Source organism: Chrysoperla carnea, chromosome 2, assembly GCF_905475395.1.
Source record: "Chrysoperla carnea chromosome 2, inChrCarn1.1, whole genome shotgun sequence".
Taxonomy (NCBI): Eukaryota; Metazoa; Arthropoda; class Insecta; order Neuroptera; family Chrysopidae; genus Chrysoperla; species Chrysoperla carnea.
In genome coordinates this window covers 90676164-90692399 of record NC_058338.1, presented here as the reverse complement: position 1 = coordinate 90692399, position 16236 = coordinate 90676164, and the positions used below count along the sequence as shown (strand labels likewise).

Here is a 16236-nt window from a genome sequence, read left to right as displayed (position 1 = left end):
AATTTATTTTATTAAAAATGTTCAATTTCAATTAATTTTTTGCTAAAATAAAAGTAATAAAAATATTTGTCAATAATTTAAAATTGTCCATAAGAAATCATAAAAATTACGTAATTCAAAATTTATATAAATAAAATTACTTCGTTTACTAAAATATTATTCTGGTACTAATAAATTAACATTGGCATTTGCAACATTTGCACCAATAAATTGTTCCTCATCACCACGTAATGATAATTTTTCACCATGTTGAACAATTTTCTCACGTAACATAGACGATTTTTTCCAATTGGATTTACCACATTTTGTACATGAGATCAATGGTATAATTTCTAAGGTAACAGTTCGATTCGAACAATCGTGACATTGAAAGAAACGTTTCATAGTATCGATTACTCTCAACGGATGTTGTTCACTTTTACACATTTCCGATGCACTAAATGCCGTATATTTACATTGAATACATTGTACAGCTTTGCATGGTACTTTAAATGTATTCGCCATTTTCTCTTCAATCCGTTCTTTAACTTCGAGCTTATTAAAGTATTCATCTTGTGCTTGTGAATCGGCTTCTTCGATTAAGTGTTGATTAATACTTTTCGCTTCCATTATTTGTTTAAAGCGTTCACTTTTTATGGATAATTCCTCAACTTTTGATTTTTTTGTTTCAGGACTTTCAATTTGTTCAAGGATTCTTTTCTTTGATTTCGTACCTTTTAAATTCATTGGATCTACTTTTTCGATTGGTCCATTTTGTGCAATGTATTTTAACGCATTAATTCGTGATCTATTAAACAATAATTTATTTGGAATCGTAGATTTCGTATCTAATAAATTTATGGAACCGTTTGAAGTTTTCTGTAGAATTGGCTTATCAACTAAGGTGTTTGTTTTGCATATTTGCATTATTTCTGATGGTTTATGATAAATTGGAGTCTTTGGAGTCGATTTTTTTGTATCGGCACACGGAGACGATGTATTTAATTTTGACTTTGGTATAATTTCTTTTGGTTTTAATATATCAGAGGGTTTTAGAATAGTTTCCTGTTTTACATCGGTTAAACTTTTTGATTCGGTATTAACACGAATTTTAGCTAATCTAGATGTATTAATCGTTTCTGAACTCGGAGACGATGTAATTAACTTTGGTTTAGATGAAGGTTCTTTTGGTTTCATCAAATCGGAAGGTTTTGAAACAGTATCATGTTTTACATCTGACGAAGTGTTTGATTCGGTATTAACACGAATCTTTGCTAATCTTGATACATTTAAAGTTTTTGATTTACTTTCAAGACTATTTGATTCGATTTTTGCACATGAAATCTGTTTATTTTCAAGAGTAATAGGTTTGTAATTACTTGGATGAATTTTGGGGGATACAATTGAATCAATTTTTGAATTCTCAAAGTTAATTGGTTTGTAGTTTTTTTGATCGATTTTGGGTGATACAGTTGAATCAATTTTCTCAAAACTGATTGGTTTATAACTTTTTGAGTCAATTTTGGGACTGTTATTTAACGATATAGTCGAATTAATTTGTTTATTTTCTAAACTTATAGGTTTGTATTTGTTTGAATCAATTTTGGGCGATAAAGTAGAATCCATTTTTTCGTTTTTATTTGGATTTGTATCAATTTTGGTCGACAAATTTGGATTTAGTTTTGATAAAACTTTACGTGCATTTTCACGTGCTTCGTTTAAACTAATATTCGGTGATTCTTGTAATTTTTCTTTGATTGGTTCGATTGGAACACCCAAGGAACGTAATCGTTCTAAATCTTTAGCTCGTTGACGATTTGAAATTTCAACATGAGCGGCATTTTTATTAATTTTATAATTATTAGGCGGTGAATTTTTCAAAATAAGTGATTTTTTTTCTAATGCCTTTAAACGTTCTTCATCTTTTGCAATTTGTTTATGATTTTTTTTCGCTGGAATTGCCATATACGATTTACCAGCGTAGAATACTTCATTTTTACCCAGTACTTTATTACGTAAAGCGAGTAAACCACGACCCCCGGTTGTTGAACTTTGTAATTCGGAACGACGGGAAAATTTATTATACTCCTGTTTCATATGATAAATACAAAATGCACATGCGCGTAAATTTACAAATGCGTTACAAATATCACCATTCTTTTTTTTACTTTTACAAAATCCTAAATCTTTTGATTGTCCTAAAATCATAACTCGATCGGCATTATTCAGTGATAAACTCGCTTCATCTTTACTCCCGTTACGACGTTCAAGAACATCTGCATTTAAAATCGCAATAACTGTGCCAACTGCCAATTTCCAAAGTTGATTATGAGCGTTTTTAAATAAAAATACACTCACAGTTTTTAAATCATCCTTTAAATCACTCACGGACCAAACTGAATATTTACTTCCTTTTTGAGACACTCTTGGATCACTTTTATGAACAATAACTCCAGCTATAACCCAGTCACTGTTTTTCACTGTATCTAATTGTATAAATGCTTGTATATTTCGCATCTCCACAATTTGTTTGTCCGCCATTCGTTCTCGAAGTAACGTCGATGATATTACTGGATTACTAATACGTAAGCCAAATACCGGATCGTAAGTTGCACTTAAAGTTTCGCCACCGGGTGGTAAGGATTTCCATGTTAGCTCTTTACGTTTATTTTCGCCAGAAAATGATGGTGTAGAACTCGTTGAAGTTTTTAAAAGTTTTTTAATTTCTTTTCCAAAACTATTGTATGTGCTCGAATGATTTCTCGCATCTTCGTCATCAGATGAATCTGCTCCTTCACCAAATAATTTTTTTATTTCCTCCTTTATGATATCTTTATCAGTTTTGTTATCATCATCTTGTTTATCAAAAATAGAAATATCTTGTACTATTTTTGGTGTTGCTTTATTTATTTTATTATTAGCCAAGTTATTTTTTTCTGGTACATTTTTTATTTCATCGTTTAATACAGCTAATAAATCGTCGATATCATCACAGTTTTCCATTTTAAAAATATTTAACTATCATAACAAAATAAGTATATGTTTAAATATGTAATATTAACTTTTTTACCCGCCAAATTAAACTTCAAAATGTTACCAACTTTTAATAATCACTAAACTATACACTACACTTAACACCAACTTCATGTCACTAAAAGGTTAATGAACGTGAAATACACATATAATTAGTTTGTTCCAATAACAAATTACTACAATGCCTGTATTTTACAAAATTACAGTAGAGTCTCATTAATCCGACACTATTAAAAACAGGAGGTGATGGATTACTGGAACTAGTATTATAAATCATATTATATGTATATAGATGATCACTCTTACAGGTATACGTGTGGGTGGATAATATCAGATGACTTAACGTGTAATCACTTAAAAAAAAATAATTTGTAGAATTTTTTATAACTGAACTGTTTAAGAATTTTGATCTACTCATCAAGGACTGCAAGAAAACAATAGTTTCGAAAAATTTGGTCGAAATTTATTTTCCATAAGAAGATTATAGAAACTTTTTGAGCTAAAACCAACGGTAAAGAAATTCGGAAACTATCGTCTATCTAACGATTTATCTAAAGTTAACACTATGTTTAGCGAATTTTCTTCAAAGAGCTTCTAGAACGTCAGATAAAAAATCAAATTAAAGCAATTCTACGTAGGTTATGCATCCGTTGTTGGAGTTGATGAAAAGTTAATAGCTTTTCACTGTGACTGCGTGGGCTCGTGCTAGCATGGGTCTGTGCGTCTTTTAGCTATTTGGTTAACCCTGTGATTACTTTCATTCACTGATCCTCAGAAAATCTGAGATACGTTCAAAAAAACTTAAAATAATGTTCTGTTTACGGCAATTATCTACTCCAAATTATGTTAACGTGAGACTCACGCTAAACACACGATAGAGTTCGTATAATAACTTCACTCTAAAAATAAATCACTGGTGACTACCTTAGCAAAAATTCTTTGAAATTATCATAGGAAATCTTTCGAAAGCTTTTTAGAATTTCTATTTGCTTTGGATAATATTTATATGCATGTATACTCTACCATAGTCTAGTTTTGAGATTTATTTTATCAGAACAAACCTAGTGGTATTAATTAATGATTATTAAAGTTTTTTATTTTTATTTTGGGATTGTTTGCCTCTGATTATAATAATTATATTATTGAATTTCTTCACAAGATAAACTAAATCTCGCATGTCATTAATCTTCTCCGATTTCCGAGAGCGCACATAAATGAATTATGATCAAAATAATAATTAATATACTTTTCCAGAGTTTATTAAGTCAAGATAAACTAAATCTCGCATGTCATTTATCTTCTCTGATTTCCGAGAATGCACATAAGTGAATTATGTTCAATATAATAATTAACATACTTTTCCAGAGTTTATTAAGTTAGATTATAAGATAATTTTTATTTATTACTAGATCTTTTACTTAAGTAGTTGAAATATTTTGAAAAAAAATTACACTTTTCATAAACGAAAGATCGAATATTCTTGGACTAAATTGTGATTTGAATTACGTTTATTACTAATGCCTTTTATATCATCCTTTTTGCCACAATTTAAAATTTTCAGTCAAAAATTTTTAAACCTCAAACATGTTTTTTTTTAACAATTTAATCTGCTTTTCACCCCAGTAAAGAACAAAATTTAATACAATATAAATCGTCATTTATATAAAAATACTATGATGGTATGTTATCTAGTATAGTTTTTGAGAAAATTCACACAGATCAAGAGCTAAAAATGATACTTTTGAAATCGGGAGATAAAATGTATACATAGAAAGAAAAAAAATTTATGATTAATTAATAATCAAACTGGTAATTAAATTCCACTGATGATTCTGCCGTAAGACTCATTTTACAAAATTATTTAGTGGCAATAATGAACTGAACAAGTTGATAATAATGATCGATTTGAAATATAAATAATTGGATTGATTTGTATTCAATTATCAAAAATGATGGTTGACTTATGTTCATATATGCATTAATGCATAAATATGCACAATTAAAAAGTATCATTTACTTACCAATCTATTCTTCGCGATTTCATCGTAACTTAAACACGATAATATGTTTTCCAGCATATCATCTGGTAAATCAAGTATATTTATGCCGTCACTCATTTCTGATTCTTAAAAATAATTGAATATTTACTCAATATCAATTGAAATTGCAAAAATTATGATAAACAAAAAATTATAAGACAGATCCAGATGATTATTTAATTATATAAATAAATAAATAACTTTTTATTTACAATTTAATTTAAGTTGGTACTAGAGTATAATTAGCCATAGACTTATTTTTTAGATATAGACCTTTCGAGTAAAATCATAAACACAAGTATCAATAATGTGAAACATAATATTTCAAAAAATTCTGGGAGAGTCGGGGATTTTTCAAATTTTGTCACATGTATTGCGAAAACAGTAGTCATTATTGATACTTGTGTTTATGATTTTACTTGAAAGGTCTATATCTATGGTAGTTAAGTACACTTTCGATCAAGTCACTTCTTTTCAAACAAATAAAAAATCAGTTCATCCGTTTAGGAGCTATGATGCAAAGACAGACACACATATAGACACGTCAAACTTATGACACCCCCATTTTCGACGAGGGCTAAAAATTAATTCAACCGATCGAACTTTTTATTTATGTAAATGGCTTTAATGGTCCTTGAAACATGTTTTAAATGAATAAAATACCAATCGAACCATTTGATGGCTTCTTGTAAGAGATATTTTTTAAAAGCACTGTCCAACTCAATCCGCAAGATAACAAAAAAACGCGGGCGTGGAAATTGTTTATTCAAGAAATAAATAATTAACATAAAACTAATTGTTTAATTATGCACATACTTACACAATATAAAATATTTCATAACTCTTAAGAGATGTAGAGCTTCTGAAGCGAGCTCCGCCATTTAAAAAAGTGGTAAAATATTCGCTGGCTAAAAAGAGATAGACAATTCAGGCAAGAAACGAAAAAGGGTTTTAAAAAAGCATAGGGGCGGTTAATTTCTAAATCCGTGCCTGATCTAATAGATTTATAAAGCACAATAATTGATTTCATTCACACTGACAGACTAAACGAAAAATAAACAAAAAAATTAAAAAAATTGTTGCTTTATTTATGCAAAACGAATAAATATTATGAGAACAAAAATTATTGTTTTTTTAGTTTTTGTCACAAATATAATTAAAAATTATTTTAAACATAATATTTCATATTACAAATTTTCAATTTTTATTGTGAGGAAAAAATATCATTTAAACTTATTTTTACGAGAATTTATATAAAAAAATAATAGTACATACATAAAATCAGTTTTAGTTATATTTACATTTAAAAAATATTAAACCAACAAATAATTTTTTAAATCGATTTTTTGTCGTACTACTGCAGAAAATATTGCTTCTGCTGCCACAATTATCACTTTTGATTGCTTTGGCCACTGAGATTTATCTTCCATAGATGATACAATAATATGTTTATCCGTTGCATTTTTTGGCCAAGAACTGATACATTTAGCGCCAGCGTTTTCAAGAATATCTAAAATACATAAATATTGTAAATGAATATATTTTTACGTCCACATTTATGGACGAACATCGAACGGTTTTCGAGTTTTGTTTTTCCACATAAGACTTATTATTTAATTGAGATAATTCATCTGATAAAAGTAGCTAATTTTGGAAAGTGGATATAAGAAAATCGAACAGTTTTTGAGTTTTGTTGAATTTCCACTCAACAGACTATATTTAATAGAGTTGAGAAGCATGAAATGACTTCGTGTTTACTGGAGTCCTAATATAGTGTTGCAAATCTATTTTAATGATTTGAACAAAAGTAGCTTATTTTGGAAAGTGGATATAAGAAAATCGAACAGTTTTCGAATTTTGATTGATTCTTTTATGATTTTGACAAAAGTAGCTGATTTTAACCGACTTTTTACAACAATAATGCTGTTACAAAACCAATCATCAAAAGGGGGAAAAAGACGAATTTGTATAAAAGAGCACCACAAGGGGGCACCAAGTTTATTAACGAAGGCTAAAAAAGGGGCAAAATACAAATTTATATAAAAGGGCACCAAGCTATAGATTTTGCCCACTAAGTCTTTTTCCTTAAATTCGCCATTGCAAATAGTATTTGGAGCTTTGGTGCATCAATTGCTATTATCTTGCATTTTCAGACATCCGCAAAAACTATATTTGTAGATCTTTTGGGAGAAAACGTATTTCGTTTTTGTCTTCTACTTTATCGAATGTTTCAAATATATAAAACGTTCTATTTTGTCTTGTTTGTTTTGTTAAGGCTAACTTACCTTTCAAATCCGTTGGAATAGATTTTGTGAGTAAAGCCGTATATCCTTGGAAAAGCAAACCATTTTCTTTGGCAATATTTAAAGAATCTTTTAAACGAAACTTAAATCTTTTTTCTGCTTCTAAATCATCTAAAAGATAATCCCAAGGATCTAAAACAAAGATTTACCGTTGTTAATTCCATTACGATAATTATTTTTGAATTATTTTACTAACCAACAAAATTCTTTGCATGTTTACAAACATCAAGCCATCGAGGCGAAACGATTGGTATGCCTTGAGATATTGCGTTTAATAGTTTCACCGATCGTTTTATTTGATTGGTCACTAAAACATTAGCATCCTTAGATTTCTCGACTAGTTTACCCCCTGCGAAATAAAAAGTAAGTAAATGCGAATTATAAGAATGTTTCAAATTGTTTTGTTACAAATTACCTAATTTTTTAACGGTTTGTTCTTGTTCTGCATCACGAAATATGGTAAACATAACCTGGAACTTACTCCTCGTTGGTTTGCAATTCTACAATAAAAATTATTATCTTAAAACTAAAATCATCAACTATTTTATGGAAATACGAATGAACTGTTTGTATTTTTTAGGAAAAAACCACACAATTAATCCATATAAATTTGATATCATTTAAAAAATAATTATTGTGTTGAATTAACGTTTTTCCATTAAGAGTATTAAAACTTTAAACATAAATTAAATAAGTTGTGTATTATCCGAGTCGAATAAACTTTTTTTACGTCAGAAAATTAAAGAGTCCAGTTTATTGATTTATATAATGTGATCCCGGTTCTAACCTACGGACTGCAAAACAGTGCACTTACCGCTCGTCAAAGTCATAAGTTAAAAGTATATCAACGTAAAATTGAAAGAAACTTTTTAAAAATTCAGCTAAAACACAGAGTTCGTTGCGTGGACATAAGACAAAAAACAAAAATCAGAGACGGTGCGGTGAGTGTTCGAGCTTTGAAGTGGCGTTGGGCGGGACACATTTTTAGACAAACCGACAATAAATGGGCTAAACGATGTACAATTTGGATGCCGTATAACTGTATCAGAAAAAAAAGGTCGATAATACAAACGTTGAAACGACGATCTGATCGCTTTTTTCAAAGGCAGTTGGTCAAGGCTTTATAGAACTGCACAAAACAGAGCAGATTGGTCTTAAAAGGAGGAGAAGGAGGAACACACATTAAAAAAAACAAAATACAGTTGAATTGATAACCTCATCCTTTTTTATTTGAAGTCGGTTAAAAATAGAGCAAACATTTCGTAATTATTTGGCTCCTAAAGGTTATGCAGACTTCCTGCAAGTGCGCAAACTCGGATTACACGCTTTTAGGATCAAATAAAGGTATTAAAACGATTTCTAACCTACTGGTAATTAATTCTTCGAAAAATTTTAATTTGATTAGCCTACTAATTCAAAGATATTTTAAAGTCAACTTGAGATACTTAATTTAAGTTTAAAGCTTGGAAAATATTAACGGAAAGCCGTTTATTAAATATGTTTTATGTTAAATACATACCGTTCCCAATTTTTGTATTTTTGATGATATGGCACTATCAATACTTTCTGAAGACGATTGTTCAGGGACTACCGGATGGCCTCGTTTTCTAGAAGATCTCTCTATACAACTTTCTTCAGATTGTGAATCCATTCTGAACTTTAATGGTATTTTAGATTTTCGAACTGGTCTAGTTGAACTGACTTCAACAGTTGGATCATTTGTACTCTCCGTTGCTTGTTGATTAGTTGTTTTACGTGTTAATTTAATAACTTCCTCAGATTTTTGTTTACTTATTAGTTTTTCATTATTTGTATTATTATTTTCCTCAACCAATTTTTGTTTATTATTTGAGCTTTTTCGTTTTTTTCTCTCCAAAGTTTCAGTAGCAGCATCACTTCGTTTCCGTGAGTTACGTGTTGGTCGATTTGACGACGTTTGACCTACGTCAGCTCGATCAGATTGATTTTTACCGTTAATTTTTGTATTAATTACCTCTTTTGTAGTCGTTACAACCATTTCCAATCGTTCTAACACTTTGTTATCGTTATCAGAATCTTTTGATGTTTCATGTTCTGGACCATCTTTTGGCTTGTTCTGTTTTGATTTTTTTCCTGACTTTCTTTTGTCGGGACTTCGATCAGAATCTTTAGCTGACGTACTTTGATTACTACTACCACGAAGATTGCGTTTTTTACCTTCGTCGGCTGTGTTAGATGATTTATCGATATTTTTTTTGCCTGTTTCATGACTACCATCCGCGTTTGGAGATTGATTAACCATTGCAGTTTCACGATCAGAATCTTTAGCAGATGTACTTTGATTACTACTACTACTACGATGCGCCTGTTTCGGGTTTCCACGATTTATTGTTTTTCGTGTCATTTTTCTGGTTGAACTTTCAGAAGGTTTACGTGTACGCCGTTTCGCCGGTTTTGTATTAATTGATAAATCGTCTGTACTCGAACTTGCTGCTACATTACACATTTCAGGAGTTTTTGGATCATTATTTAAAATATTTTCTAAATCTTCATCATGCAATAATTTTTCTGATAACTGACTTATGTTGGTATCAAATGCTTTTGGTGAATTCTTTTTAACGGTTTCAAAAGCTTGTGTTGGAACATCAAAAATATCATTGGTTTCAACGGTATTAGATGCTTTAGAAACTCCTGGCTGAGACGTTTTTTTGGCTTGTTTATTTGATGAGATATTTATACCGGTTTTCAAAGCCGGCGTTGGAATATCAAAAATATCATTGGTTTCAACGGTGTTAGACGATTTAGAAACACCTGGCTGTGATGTTTTCTTGGCTTGTTTATTTGGTGAAATATTTGTACCTGTTTCCAAAGCCTGTGTTGGAATATCGAAAATATCATCAGTATCAACGGTTTTAGACGATTTAGAAACACCAGGCTGAGATGTTTTCTTGGCTTGTTTATTTGGTGAAATATTTGTACCTGTTTCCAAAGCCTGTGTTGGAATATCGAAAATATCATCAGTATCAACGGTTTTAGACGATTTAGAAACACCAGGCTGAGATGTTTTCTTGGCTTGTTTATTTGGTGAAATATTTGTACCTGTTTCCAAAGCCTGTGTTGGAATATCGAAAATATCATCAGTTTCAACGGTGTTAGACGATTTAGAAACACTTGGCTGAGATGTCTTCTTATTTGGTGAATTATTTGTAACAGTTTCCATAGCCTGTGTTGGAATATCGAAAATATAATTTGATTCCGGTTTTTCGGATTCACGATCTATTTTGTTAACTGATTTGTTTGTCATTACTTGTGTTGGCATATCGAATAAATCTGAATCAGTTTGTTCACTAGGTTGTTTCTCTTCAATCGAAGGTTTTTCCATAACTTGAGTAGCCATATCATATATTTCAACGTCACTCGAGGAAGTATCACTTGAAACATTTTTCTGATTTGTTCTAACTGGCAAAGGAGTAGAAAATGTTGAATCGCGTAATTTTTTTAATACATTTATTTTAGGTGTGATAAAATTCGAGCTAGGAGAATCAATTTGTTCGTTAGTTAAAATTATTGTAGATTGATCGAATATACTATCATTTTCTGCAAAAGTACTCGTTCCACGTCGAACTGAAGTTGGTGTCTTGAAAGTTAAAAATGGAGGTTGCTTATTAATTGGAGTTGGTAAATCTTCCGCATCATTTTCTACATGAATGTTTTGTGTCGAATCAGCAAAGTTATCGATATCTTTCCCATTTTCATTGCAATTTTCTGAATCCATGAGTTGTGTTGAATCATCCAACATATTATCAATATCTAAATTTGGTTTCTTGATAGTATCAAAGTTTTCCACAGTTTTGGATGTACTTGGAGTAGATTTTGGTGTATCCGTTAAAGATATTTCGTTATCTTTTATTTCTTCTACAACTTTGTTGACTGTTTTCGTTTTATAAAAAGCTTTATGTTGAACAGACGTATTCGAAATGTTATCATTTAAACAATTCGAGACTGAGTTTGATTCAATTTCAACAAAGACATCATTTGGAACTTTATTCGGTATACCCGTAATTATAGTTTCAACACTTTTATTGATTTTATGACTTACGAAACTTCCTGATCGATCTTCTACTGAGCTTCGATTTGGGGTTGAAGTATTCGAAGTATTCTTACTAGCTGCTTCAAAATTTTTTATTATATTACGAATATTACTTTTAACTGAATTATTCAAACTTGAATCGGAATCAGAGAAAAATGAGCTTGAATTAAGGGATTTTTTGGGTTGTTTTTGTATCTCAGGTATATTAAATTCATCAAATTGTGTCTCATTGAGATCAATTTGAACTGTTGGTGATTCAGTGAAATTTATAGGTTTTGAATTTCCGATTACATGTTTTTTCATTCCGGGCATTTCTGGCTCAGATTGACTTTCTATTATTTGTGAATTGTCTTGCGTGAAATTTATTGCCCGATTTTTTCCAATTACTCGTTTTACATCTCTTATTTCCTCACTTTTTTCTTCCATGTGGGTTGTTTCAACTTGCTTTAATTTCGGTGTTTCAATATTTGGTTCGGCATCGAATTCAAACTGTGTCTCAATTAAATTTTCATTCTCAGCATGAGGTTCCCCACTATTCAGATCTATTCTATCTTCTAACAATTGAGTCTCAGAATTTTTACTGGATGTTACATCTGAATCAGTAGCAGAAGTTATTTTTATTTTGGGAATTTCAATTTCAGAATTTAAAATTTGAGTTTCAGCTTCATAGATATTTCTATTATGCGAAGAAGGTTTTTGAGGTTTTTCAAATTGTTCTGTATCCACTTGAGTTTCAGCTACATAAATATTTCGACTAGGCGAAGAGGGGTTTTGAGGTTTCTTAAACTGTTGTGTATCCACTTGAGTTTCAGCTTCATAAATATTTTTATTATGCGAAGAAGGTTTTTGAGGTTTTTCGAACTGTTCAATATCCACTTGAGTTTCAGCTTCATAAATATTTCTATCAGGCGAAGAGGGTTTTTGAGGTTCTTCAAACTGTTCAATATCCACTTGAGTTTCAGCTTCATAAATATTTCTATTAGCCGAAGAATATTGTTGAGGTTTTCTAAACTGTGGTGTATCTACTTGAGTTTCAGCTTCATGAAGATGTTTCTTACTTGAAGGTGAAGTTTCCTCAAATTGCTGTGTTTCCATTTCATAAATGTTTAATGTTTTCGAAGACGCACTGGAAGCTAAATTTTGTGTCGGTAAATTACGTGTATTCGATGCTTTTGGTGAATCGAATTCTAATTGAGTTTCTGCCTCATTAATATTTTGTGTTTCTAAATTATGAATTTTGTCACTTTGTTTCCGTTTTGAAATAAAATTTTTATGTTTTGATGGTGATTGAATTATAGAATCATGAACTTCAGCCATTTGTGTGTCTGAAATCTCAAGATTAGACAACTCAAATTGATCCGAATTATTTGATTCATCAATTTCATAATGTTTTTGTGTTTCCTGATAGAAATTTTCTGATTGAGTTTCAGGTATTATAAAATCATCAATATTTTTAGTTCTCGAAATATTCGATCGAATTTTTGATATGTTCGGTGTTTCAATAATCGATGATTCAAGAATTTGTGTTTCTTCAACAGATTTATCGAGTATTTGTTGAGTACAATCTTGGAAGCCATCTTCTAATTGTGTCGGTAATTCATGAATGTTTGTTGATAGAAGTTTCGTTGTATTTAAAGATACTTTCGATGACGCGGCTGATTTTTTCGATAATGCTGTTGGTGTTTTAAATATAGCATTGTATTCTTGTATAATAAATTTACACTTAACATCACCGAATGTAAGCGTTGCATTATCAATTATCTCATAGCAAAAACGTGGTTGTAGTGATACTTCTTCTAATTTTGTTCCATTAGTGGATTGTAAATCCGAAATGTAGAAATTATCGTTAATTTTAATTGCGAGTGCATGCTGTTTTGAAATTGTCTGGAATATAATTTTTGTATTAATTTTAACGTTACAGTCCGATATAATAATAATAAAAGGCAGACTTGGCGTGGGTGATTGCAGGGCCAGATCTAGCTATTTTGCCGCAAAGGGCAAAAATAATGTACCCTGCTCTTTACGCAACACTGATAAGTTCGTGGCTGACACTTAGTTGATAGACATTAGTTTGTGAGATATATCATTTCAGTGACCAAAATAATGAAATATTCTGAATTTTATCTTTATTCTGAATTATTCTACAAAAGTAGATTTTGGCACATTAAATTTGTCACAGACTTCATCGCGTGCCTTTCCACTTTCATAAACGGGTATTAACTTCAGTTTACACGTTCTGATATCGACTTGAGCCTTCGTTTCTGCATTTCAAAAAAACATCCGTATGATAGTAAAGCAAAATTAGAACTGAAGGTCATTGAGGCTCAAAATTAGTTAAGTGCGGAATTTGCGGGTAGAATAACAATAAATAAGTAAACAAACAAAACAATGTTATTTCAGTTCTCACGAAAGAACGAATCTCAGATATAAAGGTTTGCTTCGTCCTACTAACAAAGATAATTCAGTGACATAGTGTTGGAACCTCAGCATGAGTTCCAGTTATGGAGGTCTTACTTATCCAGGTTTCACTGTATTTCTATTTTGAGTATTTAAATAAGCAGACTGTATTCTCATTCTGCCATTCTATTTTTTTCTGTTAAAAGTGCTTGGTCGAATATGGTAAGGATCTAGTTAATTATATAATGTAATAAACTTACAACATTAGCCAAAATTATTGAACAAGTAACGGGATCTCTTCCAATAAACGTGAGTCCATCATTAATAATAAATGATGTTTCATTTATAACTAATATACCCGTCTAAAAAAAATAATAAACATTTTGAATTAAGAATCATTAAAAATTATATTATATTTGTTTGAGAACATACCTTCTTCATATTATCACCGATATAATTTACAAGCAAAAATTTTTAAATATTCATTTTAAAAATAATACGTAATTTGAAATTTTGTATTATTACTTATTTTTATTTATGTGTAAAATGTTATGTTTGACATTTCTTTTCCCGCCCAAAATTCTGAATTATAAATATATTATTATTCGTAACACATGCCCTACGATTCTTATTATAAATTATTAAATAATTATTTTATTATCAGCGACATTGTCGCTGATACGCAAAAAAAATTTTAACAATATTGTTTTTGAAAAATAACTTTGATCACATTTCCATATGAAATGATATAAAAAAAACGATTTTTCCTATTTACCGAAAATACTGATAGATTGGATCACTGCCACCTATGGACTCATAAATGTAGCTCTTCTTAATTCTATCCATCTTACATATTTTTATTCAGTTTGCGAAATTGATTTTAGATGGCATGGTAGTAAATAAATAAATATTTTGAAGTAAATTAATAAATTAATTCTTTTAATTCCGTTAAAAAATTAATACAATCTCCATAATTAACAACATATTTCTTTAAAAAATTTTTAATACATTGAGAACTTGAATATCCGATATAATTTATTCGATTATCTTGCATACTTTATAGGCAACTCGACCCCATTAAAGGCATGGCCAACCCGTAGATCGCAGGGTGAATTCAATCATATGGTGAAAGCAAAAGCCAAAAATCTTGCGAGCTCGTGCTAACTAGACCTTAAAAGCATGACCAACCTGTGGTACACAAGATGAACGCAGCCATTTGCGAGTTGTTTGCCGCATGAGTTCACCATGTGATCTACGGGTTGGCCATGCCTTTAATGGGGTCGAGTTAGGACAGGTCTGCGGGTTTTTGGCCCTTGCGTTCACTCTGTGATTGAATTCACCCTGTGATCAACAGGTTGGCCATGCCTTTAATGGGGTCGAATTAGTACGGGTCTGCGGGTTTTTGGCCCTTGCGTTCACTCTGTGATTGAATTCACTCTGTGATCAACAGGTTGGCCATGCCTTTAATGGGGTCGAATTAGGACGGGTCTGCGGGTTTTTGGCCCTTGCGTTCACTCTGTGATTGAATTCACCCTGTGATCAACAGGTTGGCCATGCCTTTAATGGGGTCGAGTTAGGACGGGTCTGCGGGTTTTTGGCCCTTGCGTTCACTCTTTGATTTGATGTCAATCATACTTTTAACGGGATCGAGTTAGCATGAGTATCGTAGATTAATAGTTGTTTTTAGGCTTTCATACTATCCATTAATTGTGTCGTCAACCCTATTTTTGCATGTTTACACAAACAAGATAGATGTTACATGTGTACGCCATATTCATTTTGAAACTTAATACTTAAATATTTAAAAATATTATTTTATTGAATATATTTTTATAATTTTTGTATAATTTTAACATATTTAATAATAAATAAAGTAAATAACGACCTATTTTTAATTAATTTAATACAGTTATTAATTTTTAGGCTAGAAAATATTAACCAAGAAAATTGAGTATATTTTCCTAAATTAAAGAAAAACTATAAGTTTTTAGGTATTGTCGCATATGGATTCGTAATCTACGTAAAAAATGCTTGAAAATGGTTTTTTTCCTGATGTTCTAGGATGTTTTATAAGAAAAAGTGCTAAATGTACACTATTACCTTTATTCGATTATCTTGCATACTTTATAGGCAACTGATTCTACATTGAAGTCGTTAAGTTACATACTAAATTATAAGAAATATTATTGGATTTTCACTTAAAAAGGTTTTCAGAAAAATGATAAGAAGATAAATTGTAATAGTATTTGTTTTCTACTATATTTGAAACATTTTAAATTGCCTAGAAAATAAACATAAACTCTAATAAATATAATTTGTATGTTTAGTGTAGAAATTTTAATGTACGTTGCTAAATAGTACCGGTACCTTTCAGTAACTCTGTATTGATACGAAATAGAAAATTATAAACAAGTGA

The 16236-nt window shown here is 30.4% G+C and overlaps 1 protein-coding gene across 1 annotated transcript; it reads right to left on the bottom strand.

The window, feature by feature from the left end:
• Positions 1-137: 137 nt before the first annotated feature.
• Positions 138-14389, bottom strand: LOC123293031. The gene is made up of 10 exons (XM_044873747.1): positions 14253-14389; positions 14081-14182; positions 12179-13307; positions 9269-12016; positions 8874-9124; positions 7770-7854; positions 7551-7703; positions 7337-7486; positions 6407-6561; positions 138-2889 (listed from the first exon to the last, which is right to left on the bottom strand). Exons 1-10 carry the CDS (start codon positions 14259-14261, stop codon positions 157-159), a joined length of 7515 nt encoding a protein of 2504 aa, XP_044729682.1. The 5' UTR covers positions 14262-14389; the 3' UTR covers positions 138-156.
• Positions 14390-16236: the final 1847 nt, after the last annotated feature.

What these genes read in the sequence shown, in the direction of transcription:
- LOC123293031 (XM_044873747.1), bottom strand. An exon ending in CAATAATTTTGGCTAATGTT is followed by an intron (nt 13,308 to 14,080) that starts GTAAGTTTATTA and finishes ATTATATTCCAG; the next exon opens with ACAATTTCAAAACAGCATGC. An exon ending in TCAAAACCCCTCTTCGCCTA is followed by an intron (nt 12,017 to 12,178) that starts GTCGAAATATTT and finishes CTACTGATTCAG; the next exon opens with ATGTAACATCCAGTAAAAAT.